Source organism: Sus scrofa, chromosome 2, assembly GCF_000003025.6.
Source record: "Sus scrofa isolate TJ Tabasco breed Duroc chromosome 2, Sscrofa11.1, whole genome shotgun sequence".
Lineage (NCBI taxonomy): Eukaryota > Metazoa > Chordata > Mammalia > Artiodactyla > Suidae > Sus > Sus scrofa.
The window spans coordinates 63,181,730-63,199,271 of record NC_010444.4 but is presented as its reverse complement, the minus strand read 5'-3'; the positions used below and the strand labels follow the sequence as shown (position 1 = coordinate 63,199,271).

Sequence of the window (17,542 nt, the reverse complement as noted above, 5' to 3'; positions counted from 1 at the left end):
AGGGCAAAAATATCAGTGGAATGATTCTTCATGTTTGATGTAGGGGGGAATCTTCCTATATCAAAAAGACACAAAAACCACCCTCTTGGAGGCTTGCAGTAAAAACACAAGTAATGCTATGTAAATTAGAAGTTTCAGAGAAGAAAACATCCAGCAGAAGAGGGGGAAGAAAGCATCCAGGCCCATGATTTCCTGTCTGCTCATATAAAACACAAGTCTTGCCGAAGACTAGAAATCCTTTTAACACACACAGACCAAGAGAAGGCATCCTCCATAGCTGAGCTTGCTGGTCTCTGCACCATGAGAAACAGATATCTAAGGTTGCTTCCAGGTGGGTAGAATTATAACAAAAGGGATGAATGACTAAAACTCACTGGGACTATTTATCCATTTTGATCATTTTCTCTGTTCTTTGCTTTACTTCTGACTTTTGCTTTTCTTACAGCTACCCACTATCTCTGAAAGGAGAGCAGGGAAGGAATTTTTAGAAGGACATTAATGCAATTATATTAAGTACTCAAAGTAGAAAGTTGGGGGCTTTAACAAAGTTTTCTCATTTTACCACCTGTATTAGACCAAGTTCTCCAGAGAAACATAACCAGTAGGATGTATATATAGTGGGAGAGAAAGGGATAATTTAAGGAACCAGTTCATGAGAATGTGGAGATTAGAAAGTTCAAAGAGGAGTTCCCGTCGTGGCGCAGTGGTTAACGAATCCACTAGGAACCATGAGGTTGCAGGTTCGGTCCCTGCCCTTGCTCCGTGGGTTAACGATCTGGCGTTGCCGTGAGCTGTGGTGTAGGTTGCAGACGCGGCTCGGATCCCGCGTTGCCGTGCCTCTGGCGTAGGCCGGTGGCTACAGCTCCGATTGGACCCCTAGCCTGGGAACTTCCATATGCCGAGGGAGCAGCCCAAGAAATAGCAACAACAACAACAACAACAAAAAGACAAAAAAAAAAAAATAGAAAGTTCAAAGATCTGTAGGACAGGCAGGAAGGCTGGAAACCCAGGTACAACTTGATATTGTATCTCAAGTCTGAAGGCTGTCGGGAAGCAGGATTTTCTTGTTTATTTATTAGTTTTAAATTTTTTATTATACTTGATTTTCATTATTCTGTCAATTTCTGATGTATAGCAAAATGACCCGGTTATATATATATATGTTATATATATATATACACACACACACACACATATATATATATATACATATATATATACACACACACATACACACCCTTTTTCTCACATTATCCTCCATCATGTTCCATCACAAGTGATAAGATATAGTTCACTGTGCTATACAGAAGGATCTCATTGCTTATCCACTCCAAAAGCGATACTAACTCCAAACTCCAGTACATCCCACTCCCTCCCCCTTTCCTTGGCAACCACAATCCTGTTCTCCATGTCCATGGGTCTGTTTCTTTTCTGTAGATAGGTCCATTTGTGGCATATATTAGATTCCACATATAAGTGATATCATACAGTATATATTTTTCTCTTTCTGACTTATTTCACTTAGTATGAGAATCTTTATTTGCATCCATGTTGCTGCAAATGGCAGTATTTTGTTCTTATTTATGGCTGAGTAGTATTCCATTGTATATATGCACCACATCTTCTTAATCAATTCACCTGTCAATGGACATTTAGGTTCCTTCCATGTCTTGGCTATGGTGAATAGTGGTGCAATGAACATAGGACGAATGCATCTTTTAGAATTTTCTCTTCCTTGGAGGTCGTTTTTTTCTTCTAAGGTCTTCAAGTGATTTGATGAGGCCCACCATATTATGGAGGGTAATATACTTTATTTAAATGTACTGATTTTTATGTTAACTCATCTAAAACACCTTCACAGCAACATCTAGAATAGTGTTTGACCAAATAGCTGGGTACTATGGCTGAGCAAAATTGACACATACAATTAACCACCTCACCACTTATACACTTTTTTAGATGACGTCATAGCCCAAACTCTCTATAAACTCTGATATGCTAAGAAAAACATTGTCCTTTAGTCTTAGGCTTTGTGTGGGTCGTGGAATGATTTGAATCCAATAACAGTGAATTAGTAGAAACTAGTATCAGTTAGGTTAGCTTAATTCCAATTAGTCTTTATTTCTTTCAGTGTTCAGAATAATACCCATTACCTGGTAGGTTAGGTGTTTCTTTTTTTACTATAATAAAATTTTATTTAAATTTTTAAAGTATATATATATATATATATATATATATATATATGTATGTATATTACATATTTGGTTAGGTGTTTCTAATATGTTATCCTCATTGGTTGTAATTTATTTCCTGGTTTTATAAAAATACCCAGATTTCTTATCATGTATTTGTGGAAGATGCTTTCTTTTTTAAAGCTGGGCACATTTTGGAGGGTCTAAGTTACAAAATGCTGTGAGCAGTTAAAAACATGAAGAACAGGAGTTCCTTTGAGGCACAGCAGGTTAAGGGTCTGGCATTGTCATTGCGCACAGCATCACTGCTATGAGATGGGTTTCAGTCCTAGCCTGGGAACTTCTGCATGCTGCAGTCACGCACCCCCATCCCCAAAAAGGGAAAGAAATGGAGAGCAAAATTTGTTTCTTCAATATATTTACACTTTTAGGTGTGCATGTCTATAATAGTCTCAGAAGACTGAATTATTTTATTCATATATATGGGATGTTATGCTGTAATGTCACCCATTTGATTCTGCTTTGGATGCCACTCTTAAGAGAATGGAAGGGACATAGTTGGTGGGGCATCTGAGGCATGGAAGGCCTAAACAAATTTCCTAAGGGGCAGATCCATGATGGGTTTGGACTGAGGTGATCTGGCCCTGGAGCCTGGTTCTCTTTACCAGAACCCCAAGAGAAAAGGAACATTTCATGGGCAAAGAGTGAAGAGTGGAAGTCTGTGACTCTGACCTTGAGAGAACCAAGGTGAGCATGTAATTCTGCCTGAGCCTGGAGTCTGATCCAGATACAAGTATTTCTTAGGTAATAGGTCTGTAATACATAAACAGGAGAGAATCTCTGCTCATTTTATTCTACTTTTTTTTTTTGTGCATCTTGGGGACACACCCAGGGCATGTGGAGGTTCCCAGGCCAGGGATCTAATCAGAGCTACAGCTGCTGGCCTAGGCCACAGCTACAGCAATGCCAGATCTGAGCTGTGTCTGCGACCTATGCCATAGCTCATGGCAACATCAGATCCTTAACCCACTGAGCAAGGCCAGCGATGGAACCCACAACCTCATGGTTCCTAGTCAGATTCGTTTCTGCTGCACCACGATGGAAACTCCTCTTCTACTTTTTCAAAAAAATTATTGAAGTATAGTTGATTTACAATGTAGCTTTAATTTCTTTTTTTAATTTCTTCTGCAAAATGACTCAGTTATACATACGTGTGTGTATGTGTGTGTGGAAATATCCATTTTCCATTATGGATATTATATATAGTTCCCTATACTATTCATCCTATATATAATAGTTTGTTGCTTATCTATTCCATACGTAATAGTTTGCATCTTCTAACCCCAAACCTCCACTCTTTCCTTCCCCACAGCCTCTCCCCCTTGGCAAGCACAAGTCTGTTCTCTATGTCTGAGTCTGTTTCTGTTTGTAGATATGTTCAATTGTGTCATATTTTAGATTCCACATACAAGTGATATCATGTTTGTCTTTCTCTTTCTGACTTTGCTTATTATGAGAACCTCTAGGTCCATCCATGTTGCTGCAAATGGTATTATTTCATTCTTTTTTATGGCTCAGTAATATTCCATTGTATATATGTACCACGTCTTTATCCATTCACTTCATTTTCTTCTCTTACTTCTTCTTTCTCTTTAGCATACATGTGTTGACTGTTCACTCTTTGCCAGGTACTGTGCTAAGTCCCTATTAGTTCTCACTCATCTATGACTAAAATAAATCTCATCCTACTATCACGACCACTGTACTCATTTTACACTGGAGAAATTGTGATTCAAAGGATAAGTGATGTTCCCAAAGATGTGTGGCAACCAGGTGGAAGTTTGAATGCATACTTAAGCATATCAAGTTCTAAATTGTCCACCAGGGTCCTCTGTCACCTTACGCAATGGTGAAATAGTGGAAGTCCAAAAGAGGACTTCTTTTTTTTTTTTTTTTTTCTCTATTACCCAAGAAAGATCATGTAAAGGCACACAGATCTGAGAAGATTTTCATAGGGGTCACTTGACTGGGATGACAGACCTTGATAGGGGAGACTGGTCATTGCCTGTGGTGTAGATTTCACCCCTTACACCCACAGCAGTTTCATACCCCAAAGCCTACTACTGTCAGTAACTCCTTTCTTAGGGCAGCACTGCAAATCAAGGGGAAAATTGTGCCCTCTATGCACTATAGCAGAGCCATAAGCTCATTTGTAAAGAACCATAGAAGCCATGGGTGCTAAGCCTGGAGAGGCCACTCAACCAGGAGGTGTTGGCTCTACCCACAGGTGCCTTAGTTCTAAAACTCAACTGTCCTCAACTCCTTGTCCCTCAATTCCATGGATCGCTGTCCTGCAGATACTGTAAGCTAGGGCTCAGATTTCGGGCTGTCTGACTCCAATACCCATGCTCTTCTTATATGTTACCTTAAATAGGAAGAGTGATCCTGGAGAGAAAACCTCAAAGCAGATTTCTGCCATTGCCAGAGAACAAAGAACCTGGGTACGGGAAAAGGCACACCAATCTGAGGATTTTCTCCTGCAGATGTAATCCCTCTTTTGGAAGAAGTTGGGGTTTCTAAGATGTGTCCCAGTCATCAGCTATCTGTATACATTCTGTCCCCTTACATGTAGCAACCGAGGTTCCACAAGGGCTGTGCCTGTCATTTACTGATTCCTTGGGGACACTTGCGAGATGGAGGAGAAAATCTGAGTCCCAGATTCTGTACAAATGGGGCTGCTACAGGAAAGTGATGGGCTACAGGGCCAGAGCCTCCCTACTCAGGAGGCTACAGCCATGAGGAAAAGGTTTGAAGTGGGAGTTCCAATTTCCTATCCTTGTTGTCTCTGTTTTTCTGCCCAGGATTCTTGGTGCTGCTGATGTTTCCATGTGGACCTGCAACCCAGAGCACTACAGGTGAGTCTTCCCAGCCAGCTCCATCAGTGGGGAAGATGGGGAGTGCATGCCAGAGTCCAGGACCTCTCATTAAAAATGGGGGAAATGGAGGCTTATTTTGCAAGTGAGGTTCAGAAATAGTTCTCTGGGAATAGAGAAGTGGTTTCTTCTTCCCCAAATGCCCAGAATGTTTTGAGTGCTTCCTGTTTTGATGGCAATAAACTCTCCTCATCCCACCCTTCCCTCCTCTGCTCTGGCACACACAACTGTAAACTGTTTTCCTTTATTTCTTGAGCCTTCTGAACATGGTATCCATCCTTACAGATATTGCTACAACCTGTGCTCTATGGTGCCCTCCAGGATACACATGTATAAATAGCACTGCCTGCCACTGCTCTCCAGGATTCACTTCTTTGTCTGGGGAGATAATCACCAGCCCCTTAGATAGTTGTGAAGGTAGAGTGACCTAGGGGTGGTAGATGGACAAGCAGAGATTGTAGAGTAAAGCCCAGTGCCAGTGGGGGATATGGGTGTTGGTTGGGGGCCTCAGCCTTTGTCCTCAAGAACAGAAAAAAAAGTGAATGGGAAAAGGTATGCAGGTGGAGAGAAAATAAATGAATAAACCTGGCTTCCTAGAGAGGGAGTAGCTAGGTGTCCAGGAGTGTGGAGTCTATGCCTCAGCTTGTTCTTTCAGGACTAGGAAGGGGGATGCAGAGCTTTTACCTACCTCTCGCTTTGCCACATCTAAACCTGGGGTGTGAGCCACAGGGCCAAGAAGAGCAGAGCTGATTGCACAATCTTCAGGAATGGCTTGCTGCAGCTGTAGCCCAGCTTCAGCAATATTACCTGAGAGTGTAATTCATTCCAAGAAATCATGGAATATGCATCAGGACCAGTGCTGGGGAGTCAGGTAGGGAATGGGGATCTCTGCGTTGAAGGAACTCATGTCTTTGGGAGGTGACTTTTTTACTTTTTTTTTTTAGGGACTTCTACCCTGGTCACTTCTCAAACCTACACCACAAAGGGAACCTTACCCACAACAGGTGACAGATCCTTAACCCAATGTTCCACCAGTGAACTCTGGGGTATTAAACTACAATCATTATGATCTAACGCAACTTCTCCAGGTTGGGCATCTCTGGGTGGGGACTGTGCCCCAGGCTGTGGGCTCAGTGAGCAGCAGTCCTGGTCCATCCCCTATCAGGGACCCAGAGGAGGGGTGCATGAGCCAAGGGCCTAAATCCTAGCTTTTCTCTGTGTATGAGACACTGGTCAGGTTATTTATTCAGAAGTGATATTTAATATAGGAGATGTGAGAATATTGTGATCTTCTGTCTGTGTTTAACAGAGTCCCTTTATTTCATATATAAAAATAAAAGCAGCTTTGCCTTTTGTTCACTGTGTGATCTTGGAGAAGTTATGTCACTTCTTTGTGACTGAGTTTACCCATCTGTAAAAGGGGGCTGAAAATGGTGCTTGCCTCAAAAATTGCTGGGAAGGTATCTGAGATCACAAAACACAAAACAGTGATGGCTGTTGAGTTTTTAATTAATTTACTTTGTCTTAATTTTTTTTAGTTGTTCCCACTACATGGAGTGGTACCCTGACCAGTAATGAAACCTACAGCACAACAACGATCTTAACCACAACAGGTGACAGAGACCTAACCCACTATGCCAAGAGTGAACTCTGGGATTTTAAACTATTACCATGATGATCTAATGTGTCTTCTCCACATTGGGCATCTCCGGGAGCTGTGCCCCAGGGTGGGGGCTCAGAGAGCAGCAGTCCCTACCAGGGACCCAGAGGAGGGGTGCATGAGCCAAGGGCCTAAATCCTAGCTTTTCTCTGTGTGTGAGACACTGGTCAGGTTATTTATTCAGAAGTGATATTTAATATAGGAGATGTGAGAATATTGTGATCTTCTGTCTGTGTTTAACAGAGTCCCTTTATTTCATATATAAAAATAAAAGCAGCTTTGCCTTTTGTTCACTGTGTGATCTTGGAGAAGTTATGTCACTTCTTTGTGACTGAGTTTACCCATCTGTAAAAGGGGGCTGAAAATGGTGCTTGCCTCAAAAATTGCTGGGAAGGTATCTGAGATCACAAAACACAAAACAGTGATGGCTGTTGAGTTTTTAATTAATTTACTTTGTCTTAATTTTTTTTTCAGTTGTTCCCACTACATAGAGTGGTACCCTGACCAGTAATGAAACCTACAGCACAACAACGATCTTAACCGCAACAGGTGACAGAGACCTAACCCACTATGCCAAGAGTGAACTCTGGGATTTTAAACTATTACCATGATGATCTAATGTATCCTCTCCACATTGGGCATCCGCAGGAGCTGTGCCTCAGAGTGGGGGATCAGGAGCAGTCCTGTTCCATTCCCTCACCAGGGACACAGGAAGAGCTTTGCCTCCACACATCACTAGATTTTGCTTCCTTTCCAAGGGGAGCAGGCAGGCTTTAGGCAACTGCAGGGGCAGATGGGGCCAGTAGTGACCAGATGGGAGACACAGATCATCCAGAGAAGGGGTTAGAACTGAATGCTGAGGATGGGGATGGGAGGAGAGTGAAGGTAAGAGGTGAGGAGGAGACTGAGCCCAGTGATAGGAGGACTCTGAGGAGGGTCCACCCACCGCCTTAGTGCAGAGAAAGAGCCCCAAACCTAGTCTCAGCCCCTTATTTCCTACCCTGTGGAGGAAGGATAGCAGAGCCTCCTGATGGGAGGCCAAGGGGACCTGCATCTGTGTGGAGGCACTGCAGGTCCACAGGGGCCTCTTTGGGTGGATATGGTACTCAAAGCACATGGCCCAGGAAGAAGAGAGAGCCTTCATGTGAGTTGGAAAAAGGTCCTTAATCTTCTGAACCCTGTGTTTGAGGAATGGACAGTGAGCTACTGTTCATCCCCCACTTGTTTCTTTGGCCGGACATCCTCATGCAGTGAGCAACCTGCACAGCTGCCCATGTAGGTCATGGATTCTACTTAGTGTGCTTGGACTGGGAGTGCTGTCCATCCACTGTTGTGAGCTCCAGCAGAGTAATGGATGAACAAGAGGGTTGTGGGTGATCTTAACCAAATGGACCATGAGCTGTGTGACAGGGAGAGAGTAGTCTGCTCTTTAGAACCAGGTCCTGCTGCCTGAAGCCCTAGCCCTGGGACGGGTTCAGCTGGATTGTCCGTGGATCCCATCTCTGCATTCCAGGCTCCCTTGCATCAAAGGATGTGTTCACCCATGTCCTAGATGTGGAGTCTGCTATGGGCATGAGACCCAGCCTGCTCCCTGGGTTCCTTATCCGACCTTCTCTGGTCATTTGAGGACAGTCCTGGGTATCTTCCCAGACTCCTGACCCTCTCTGAACCCCATGCTCAGATCGCTCTGCAGAGGGTCATTTCTGGATGTGTGGCACGTTCCCCCCACCTGCACTTGGCCTCTGATTTGTGTGAAGCAAAAGAGAGGGGTACTCAATGAGCTCACAACACTGTGTGTTCCAGAACAGTACATATCCTCTCTGTCATTGTCAGTGACTGCTGGGGTGAGAGCTGCCCACACTGGAGCACTCTCAGAATCCCTGGGTCTTGGAGAACCCTGGAATACTCTTCAGAAATGTGTGAGGAGGGAGAATTCAATGGCAGGCCCCTTGTCCCTTGCAAGCCTTGCCCCTGGTCAAAAATCCACCTGGAGAAGATGCCTCCTGGCACCCTGACCCCACTTCTCAGCTGCTCAGATTTCCATCAGTTTTCCCCATGCAGTGCACCAGCCTGACCCTCCCCAGTAATTTCAGTTCATGGGTCTGAGGCAGCTCTGTTGACTGGTGCTTGGGAGGACGTTGTGTCAGGGGTGGGTAGACTGAAGGCGACCTCCTCCCTGAAAATTCAGGTGAACTGAGACGGTTCCATCAAAGGAGGTGGAGAGGGATTGGGATGGACTTGGAGTTTGGGGTTAGTAGATGCAAACTACTACAGTTCAAATGGATAAACACTGAGGTCCTATTGTACAGCCCAGGGAAGTGTATCCAATCCTTTTGACAGAACATGATTTAAGACAGTATGTGAAAAAATATTTGACGGGGTCACCGCTGTACAGCAGAAATTGACACAATGCTGTAATTGATAAATACATTAATCAATCAATAAATCGGGCTTTGCATCTGGACCAGAGCACAAGAGAGGTTGTCACTGGGGACCACTGCCCTGACCTGACCCTCTACAGAGGAGATGAACCTAGGATTAATGGTGACTCAGACTACTTGGGGTCAGAATATCGAGGCTGAGCCCCACTTGGCAGGGGCCATAGGCCTATGTCCCAGGTGGGGGGCCAAGGGCTGAGATGACAGAGACACCTGCCATGCAGAGCCCAGGAGCATCTGCTCCCTGCTCCAGCTACTCAGCCCTCACCCACCACTGGCCTTGCTCAGATGTGGATTTTCACCATTTCATGACAGTCCAAGTAAGACCTTAAAGGAATAAGAAAAAGCAAAGATTGTGGGGTAGAGCCCAGTGCTTTGGGGAACATGAATATTGGTTGGGTGGCCTCAGCCTTAGCCCTCAGCACTGACATCAAGAACAGAAAAAAGTGAAAGGGAAAATATATACAGGTGGAGGGGTAAGAAATGAATACACCTGGCTTCCTAGCAAGAGAGGAGCTGGGTGTGCAAGCGTGTGGAGCCTGTGCCTCAGTTTGTTCTTTCAGGATTGGGGAGGGGGATGCAGAGCTTCTACCCACTTCTCCCTTTGCCATGTCAACCACAGGGCCAAGAAGAGCAGAGCTGATTGCATAGTCTTCAGGAATGGCTTGCTGCAGCTGTAGCCCAGCCTCAGCAGTGTTGCCTGAGAGGCTAATGCTTTCCACACAGACATAGATTAGGCATCAGGGCCAGTTTTGGGGAGCCAGGTAGGGAATGGGGATCTCTGCCTTGCAGGAACTCATGCCTTTGGGAGGTAACACATTGCCCTGCTGTGTTCCAGATATCAATGAGTGTGGACCACCTGCAACCGTGTCCTGTGGAAACAATGCAGACTGCCAGAACACGGAAGGGGGCTACCACTGCACCTGCATCCCAGGATATGAGCTTGCTTCTGGGGAACCAACGTTCAGGAATGAGAGTGAGAACACATGTCAAGGTAAGAATGACCCTGCATCTTCCACCTCTCCACGCATGAGGTTCAGAGTCACTAGAATCATTCCTGAAGCCTCCAGGGGGCAGGGGCTTGGGTACAGGTGTGGTGCCCAAGTATGTGTGGGGACAGATGTGCCTGTGCCTGTCCCACCTGTACAGAGAGAAGCTGCATGGGCAGTTGGCCCAAATCCTAGCTTTGCTGTGTGGGTGAGACACTGGCCAGGGTACTTATTCAGAAGTCACTGTTAACCTACACGACGTGATGATATAGTGATACTGTGTGTGTTTTTCTAGAGCCCCTATATTTCATAGATAAAAACAAAAGTAGCTTTGCCTTTTGTTATCTGTGTGTCTTGGACAAGATATGTCACCTCTCTGAGCCTCAGCTGAGTCAACTCTAAAAAGGGGCTGACAATGGTACTTGCCTCATAGAATTGCAGGAAAGATATGGGAGATCACAAAGCTCAAAACAGAGATGGCTGTTGGGTCTTTATTTTATTTACATTGTTTTACGTTTTTGTTTTTGTTTTTTTTTTTTGTTTTCCTTAGCCGTGCCCATTGCATGTGGAAGTTCCCAGGCCAGGTATCAATCCAGGGGCATAGCAGCAACCTTAACACCCTAGGTGACAGAACCTTAACCCACTATGCCAAGAGTGAACTCTGGGATTTTAAACTATAATCATAATGATCCAATGTATCTTATCCAGGTTGTGCATCCCGGGGGCTGTGCCCCATGTGTGGGGCTCAGAGAGCAGCTGTCCTGGTCCAACGCCTCACCAAGGGCCCGGGAGGAGCCTGTTCTCCACACATCGCTAGGTCTCGTCTCCTTTCCAAGGGAAGCAGGCAGGGTTTAGGCATCTGTAGTGGCAGGTGAGGCCAGCAGTGACCAGACAGGTGGTTAGAGCTGAATACTGAGGATGGGGATGGGAGGAGCGTGAAGGTGAGAGGTGAGGAAGAGGCCAAGCCCAGTGTCAGGAGGACTCGGGAGGGTCTGCAAGCCCACCCTTCTAGAGGAAGGAAGAGGAAGAGCCCCCAAACTAGTTGCAGCCCCTTCCCTCCTTCCCTGTGGAGGGAGGATAACACAGAATCCTGGAAGGAAGCTAGAGTGGACCTGCATCTGTGGGGAGGCCCTGCTGGTTCCCAGGGGCCTCTGTGGGTGGATCTTGCACTTGAACCATGTGGCGAGGACAGAAGGCAGAGCCTTCCTGTGAGTCGGTAAAAGGTCCCTCATCTTGTGTACCCCGTGTTTGAGGAATGGAAAGTGAGCTGCTTTTTGTCCCCTGCTTATTTCTTTGGCTAGACATCCTTGAGCAGTGAGAAACCTGCACGACCACCCATGGTGGTCATGGGTTCCACTCAGTGTGCTTAGACTCAGGGAGCCGTCCATCCGCTGTGTGAGCCCCTTCAGAGTCATGGGTGAACAAGAGGGAGGTGGGGGAGGGCCCAAATGGACCATGAGTTTTGTGACAGGGAGAGAGCCGTCTGATGGTTTGGACTAGAATTTGCTGCCTGAAGACCTAGCTCTGTGGCCAGTTCACCTGGAATGTCTATGCAATCCTAGCTCAGCATTCCAGGCTTCATCACATTCAAGGACATGTTTGCCCATGTTCCGAACATGGTATCTGCTGGAGAGGAGACTGGGCTGCTCTCTGGATTCCTTGTCCCATTTTCTGGAGGCATCAGAAGAGCATCCTGAGTACCAACCTGGTCTCCTGAGGCTCTCTGAACCCCAAGGCATAGACGCCTCTGCACAGGGTCATTTCCGGATGTTTGAAACAAAGATGACGCCCCCATGGCCTCTTTTTGTGGAAAATAAAAGAGAGGTTGACATTCACGATGCTCACGGAGCTCAGTGCCCTGTGATCCAGAACAATATCTACCCTCTCCATCATTGTCAGTGACTGTTAGGGGGAGAGCTGACCACACTGGAACCCTCTCAGAACCCCTTGGCCAAGGAGGGCCATGGGATACTGTCCAGAAATGTGGGACGAGGGAGAATTCCAGGGATAGGCCCAGTGTCCCTGGCTGGCCCCGCCCCTGGCCAAAATTCCTGCGGGAGAAGACACCTCGCGGGACCCTGATCCCGCCTCTCAGCCCCTCGGCCTCTGTTTCTCCATGCATGGCTCCACTCTGACCGTCCGCAGTGATTCCAGTTCATGGTTCTGAGGGAGCTCTGAGCACTGGGGCCTAGGAGGATGCTGTGTCAGGGGAGGGCAGGCTGATGTCCACCTCCTCCCTGCCTCCGAAGAGTCAGCTGAATGAAGAGGCTTCTATCCAAGGGGTGGGTGAGGGAATCGAGTGGCGTAGACTTGGAGTTTGGGGTTAGGAGATGCACAGTATTATGTTTAGAATGGATATACAGTGAGGTATTATTGTAAGGCACAGGAAACTATATCCAAGTACTTGTGATAGAACATGATGGAAGAGAATATGAGAAAAATAATGTGTATGTATGTGTGTATATATGTATATATATATGGCTGTGTCACTTTGCTGAAGAGCAGAAATTGGCACAGCACTGTAAAAATCTATACTTTAATAGAAATAAATAAAATTACGAAAAAGATGTTTTCATCTGCACAGATGGCAAAATAGGTTGCCATTTCGGACCACTGCTCTGGGCCTGACACTCTACTGAGGAAATCAACCCAGGAGTCTGGTGTCCCAGACTACTTGGAGAGAGAAGATTGAGGCTGAGCCCCACTTGGCAGGGGCTGTAGATCTACGTCCCCAGTGGGAGGCCAAGGGCTGAGATGACAGAAATACCTATGACCCATTGCCCAGAAGCACCTGATAGCTGCTCTAGCTACTCAGCCCTCACCCCTTGCAGGTCTTGCTCAGATGTGGATTTTCACCACTTCCTGCCAGTCCAGGCAATTCCTTAATTGGAACCGTAAAGGGCAGAGATTGTGGAGTACAGCCCAGTTCCTGTAGGGGTATGGATATTGGTTGGGGGCCTCTGTCTTTTTCCCCAGAACTGTCATCAAGAACAGAAAAAATGAAAGGGAAAAAATAGGTGGAGAGATAAGAAATGAATACACCTGGCTTCATAGAGAGAGAGAAGCTGGGTGTCCAGGAGTGTGGAGTCTATGCCTCAGTTTGTTCCTTCAGGATTGGGGAGGGGGATGCAAAGCCTTTACCCACCTCTCACTTTGCCACGTCTAATCCTGGGGTATCAGCCATAGGGCCAAGAAGAGCAGAGCTGATTGCACAGTCTTCAGGAATGGCTTGCTGCAGCTGTAGCCCAGCCTCAGCAGTGTTGCCTGAGAGGCTAATGCTTTCCACACAGACATGGAATATGCATCTGGACCAGTTTTGGGGTGACAGGAAAGAAATGGGGATCTCTACTTTGTAGGAACTCATGCCTTTGAGAGGTAACCCACTGCCTTGCTATGTTCCAGATATCAATGAGTGTGGACCACCCTCGACCATGTCCTGTGGAAAGTTTGCAGACTGCCAGAACACAGAAGGAGGCTACCACTGCAACTGCATCCCAGGATATGTGCTTGCTTCTGGGGCATCAATGTTCAGGAATGAGAGTGAGAACACTTGTAAAGGTAAAATGACCCTGCATCTTCCACGTCTCCAAGCAAGAGGTTCAGGGTCACCAGAATCATTCGTGAAGAATCAAGGGGGCAGGGTCTTTGTTGCAGGTGTAACACCCAAGTATGAGTAGGGACAGATGTGCCTTTGACTGTGCCACCTGCACAGAGAGAGGGTGCAGGAGCCAATGGCCCAAATCTTAGCTTTGCTGCATGGGTGAGACACTGGCCAGGGTACTTATTCAGAAGTCACTGTTAACATATAAGATGTGATAGCATTGTGATCTTGTGTGTGTGTGTGTGTGTGTGTGTGTGTGTGTGTGCTAGAGTCCCTATCTTTCACTGATAAAAATGAATTCACATTTGCCTTTAGTGATCTTTGAAAAGTTATATACCTCTTTTTGCCTCAGTTGACCCATCTGTAAAAAGGGTCTAACAATGGTGCTTTCCTCATCGAATTGCAGGAAAGTATCTGAAATCACAAAGTACAAAAGAGTGATGGTTGGCGGGGTTCGATTTATTTTGTTTTATTTTATTTTTTGGCTGTGCCTGAATCATGTGGAAGTGCCCAGGCCAGGTATTACACCTGGGCCACAGCACTGACAAATACTTAATGCACTGCGCCACCAGGGAACTGCAGCTTTTAAAATTATAATCATTATGACCTAATGTACCTTCTGAAGTTGGGCATCCCTGGGAGCTGTGCCCCTTGGTGGGAGCTCAATGAACAGCTGTCCTGGTCCATCCCTCTCTAGGGACCCAGAGAGGGGTTGCATGAGCCAAGGGCCTAAATCCTAGCTTTGCTGTGTGTGTGAGACCCTGGCCAAGGTACTTATTCTGAAGTCACCTTTAACACAGGAGATGTGATAATATTGTGATTGTATGTGTTGGTTTAATACAGCCCCTATATTTCATAGATAAAAATATAAGTAGCTTAGCCCTTTGTTAACTGTATGATCTTGCACAAGTTATTTCTGTGCAAGTTTACCCATCTGTAAAAAGGGGCTGACAATGGTGCTTCCCTCATAGAATTGATGGGAAGTTATCTGACATCACAAAGCACAAAAGAGTGATAGCTGTTGGGGACTGGTTTTATTTACTTTTACTTTGTTTTACTTTTTTTTTTAATCTGTGCCCACCACTTTGGGAATTTCCCAAGACAGTTATCAAACCTCTATCCCAGCAGCGACCTTTGTGTTCCTAGATAAGGACGAGTGCAGCTCCGGGGAGCATCATTGTCACAACTCCACCATCTGCACCAACACTGTAGGTTCATATGTGTGCCACTGCCGCCAAGGCTGGGTGCCCAAACCTGGATTCCAGAATAAGCAAAATACCACCGTCTGTGAAGGTACCTGTCCTGACCTGACCCCAGACCCCACCCACAACAAATACAGACACTCCCACACCTAGTGAACCACTGTCCTGTCCCCCACAGAGGTCTCCTTCCCCACCTGGATGCCACCCCCTGGAATCAAGAGCCAGGTGAGTGGCACACAGACCCAGGGGCAGGAAATCTCTTGGAACAGCCTACCCATTTCTCCCAAACTCTTCCACCCGCATCCGAGCCTCTCTGACTCCCTCATCTCCTTTTCCCCAGAGGCTCTCCTGCTTCTTTCACAGACTCCAGCATCTGCGTGGGAACTTCAGTTCAGCCTCTGTTCAGAGCACTATCCAGGTAAGGGCAGAGCCAAGGGAGGTGGAGGCATCCCATACAGATGGGGGACGCTTTGGGTTGGGAGGAGACACCCCAAAGCAATGGTGCACTGCTCTGAAGCCCCACCTCTTCCAGGCTGGGTGGAATGAGTGGATATGAATTGGTGCTCACTGTTAGACATTACTGTGCACCTACCAATGACCTTTCCTCTTGCTGTTTCTGGATATTGGGTTCACCTCATACTTGGCATTCGTGAACAGGGTTGACCTCTGAGTGACTGGATTCCAGAGGCAAAGACCACCCAGAAAATTCCATCGGGCACTGTCTTTATATCACTCAGTCTCTAGGATCTGTTCTCTGTGGCTGAGTGGGTAACTTCATGCAGCCTCTCTGGCCCATAGGCTGCTGACTCTTTGCCACCCCCCTTCCCAGGACCTCATACAGGAGGTTGGTGATCTGCTGGAGGGGCCCCAGGACCTGGAAAACCTGTCCCAATCAGAGAAGCAGTTTGTGGCCACTAATCTGCTCCTGGGCCTGGAGAAAGCTCTGAGATGGCTGGGCAAGGCCCTGCCCATTGGGGCAATGACTTTTAGTTCATCTGCTGGCACAAGTAAGTACCTGGGACTGTCCCCAGGCTTCTCCTCTGCTCATTCCTTTTCTAGTTCCATTACAGTCAAGTGACCATGCTTGTATCTCAGTGTTCATCTCATGAATGAAATAAAATAAAAGGTTAAGAGCAAAATAGGTGAGGGGGATTAAGAGGTGCAAACTTCCCTCAGTTATAAAATAAATAAGTTAAGGGGCTATAATATATAGCACAGGGAATATAGTCAACAATATTCTATGGAGAAAAGAGTTCCTATTGTGGCTCAACAGGTTAAGAACCTGATGCTCTCTCAGTGAGGATGCAGGTTCAGTCCCTGGCCTTGCTCAGTAGGTTAAGGATGTGGCATTGCAGCAAGCTGTGGCATAGGTCACATGGCTGTGGTGTAGTCCTGCAGCTGCAGTTCCTATTGATCCCTTGCCTGGGAACTTCCATGTGCCACAGGTACCAACATAAAATGAAAAAGAAAGAAAGAAAAAATACTCTATGGAGATAGATGGTAACTAGACTTATTGTGGGGATAATTTTGTAGTGTAAAATAATATTGAATCATTGTGTTGTATACCTGAAACTATTACAATATTCTATGTCAATTTTATATCAGTTAAAAAAAGCAAATAATTGAAAAGAAATGAAAAACTGTAAATAATGTACATTTTCATTATAAAATTATCAGATGAAATAATTACAGTGAAGAATTAAGATAAAACATAAGCAGCTTCAAAAGAAAACAAATTATTCAATTTTGAAGCATATAAATTTAGTATTATTTGATATTTAAATATGATTTGTTTTATTGAGATAAAATTCATGTAAAGCCACCTTTTTACCTAGAGTATACAATTCACTGTCATTTACTACATTCACAGAGTTGTACTACCCTCGACTCTATTTCCAAAGTATTTTCATCATCCCAAAAGTAGAGTTGGCACCCACTAAGCAGTCACTCATTTATTTTTTTCTTTCAGCCTCTGGCAACCATTTATCTCTTTTCTATCTCTATGGCTTTTTCATTCTGGATATTTTGTATAAATAGAATCATACAATATATGACCTGATAGTCTAGCTTCTTTCACTCAGCATAATGTTTTTGATATTGTTTCATGTTGTAGTGTGTCTCAGTATTTCATTCCTTTTTATGGCTGAATAATAATCCATTGTGTATGGATATGCCACTTTTTGTTTATCCATCCATCCATTGATAGAAATTTGAGTTGTTGCCACCTTTTGGCTATTGAAGATAGTGTATTATGAATATTGGAATACAGAATTGTAAACCTTGTTTCAGTTTTTTGAGGGGTACATGCTTAGGAGTGGAATCCCTGAGTGATACATTAATTCTATGTTCAACTTTTTGAAGGGCACTAAGCTATTTTCCCAAAGTGTCTATTTCTCCATTTTAGATTCTCAACAGCAATGCACAAAAGTTCCAATCTCCTCACCCTTGGCAGTACTTGTTACTTTCATTTTGTTGTATTTTTATTATACTCATTTTAGTGTGTGTCAGGTGACAGCTCATCATGGTT

At 45.3% G+C, this 17,542-nt stretch overlaps 1 protein-coding gene across 1 annotated transcript in view; it reads left to right on the top strand.

The window, feature by feature from the left end:
• Positions 201-17,542, top strand: part of LOC110259331 (adhesion G protein-coupled receptor E2-like) — a 47,988-nt gene continuing 30,646 nt past the window's right edge. The window contains exons 1-11 of the mRNA XM_021083633.1: positions 201-331; positions 5,054-5,107; positions 6,070-6,129; positions 6,664-6,738; positions 7,260-7,334; positions 10,062-10,217; positions 13,615-13,770; positions 14,960-15,106; positions 15,194-15,240; positions 15,356-15,433; positions 15,845-16,022. Coding sequence (XP_020939292.1) covers positions 13,644-13,770; positions 14,960-15,106; positions 15,194-15,240; positions 15,356-15,433; positions 15,845-16,022 — 577 coding nt within the window. The 5' untranslated portion in view covers positions 201-331; positions 5,054-5,107; positions 6,070-6,129; ... (2 more) ...; positions 10,062-10,217; positions 13,615-13,643. The remainder of the gene's footprint in view (positions 332-5,053; positions 5,108-6,069; positions 6,130-6,663; positions 6,739-7,259; positions 7,335-10,061; positions 10,218-13,614; positions 13,771-14,959; positions 15,107-15,193; positions 15,241-15,355; positions 15,434-15,844; positions 16,023-17,542) is intronic.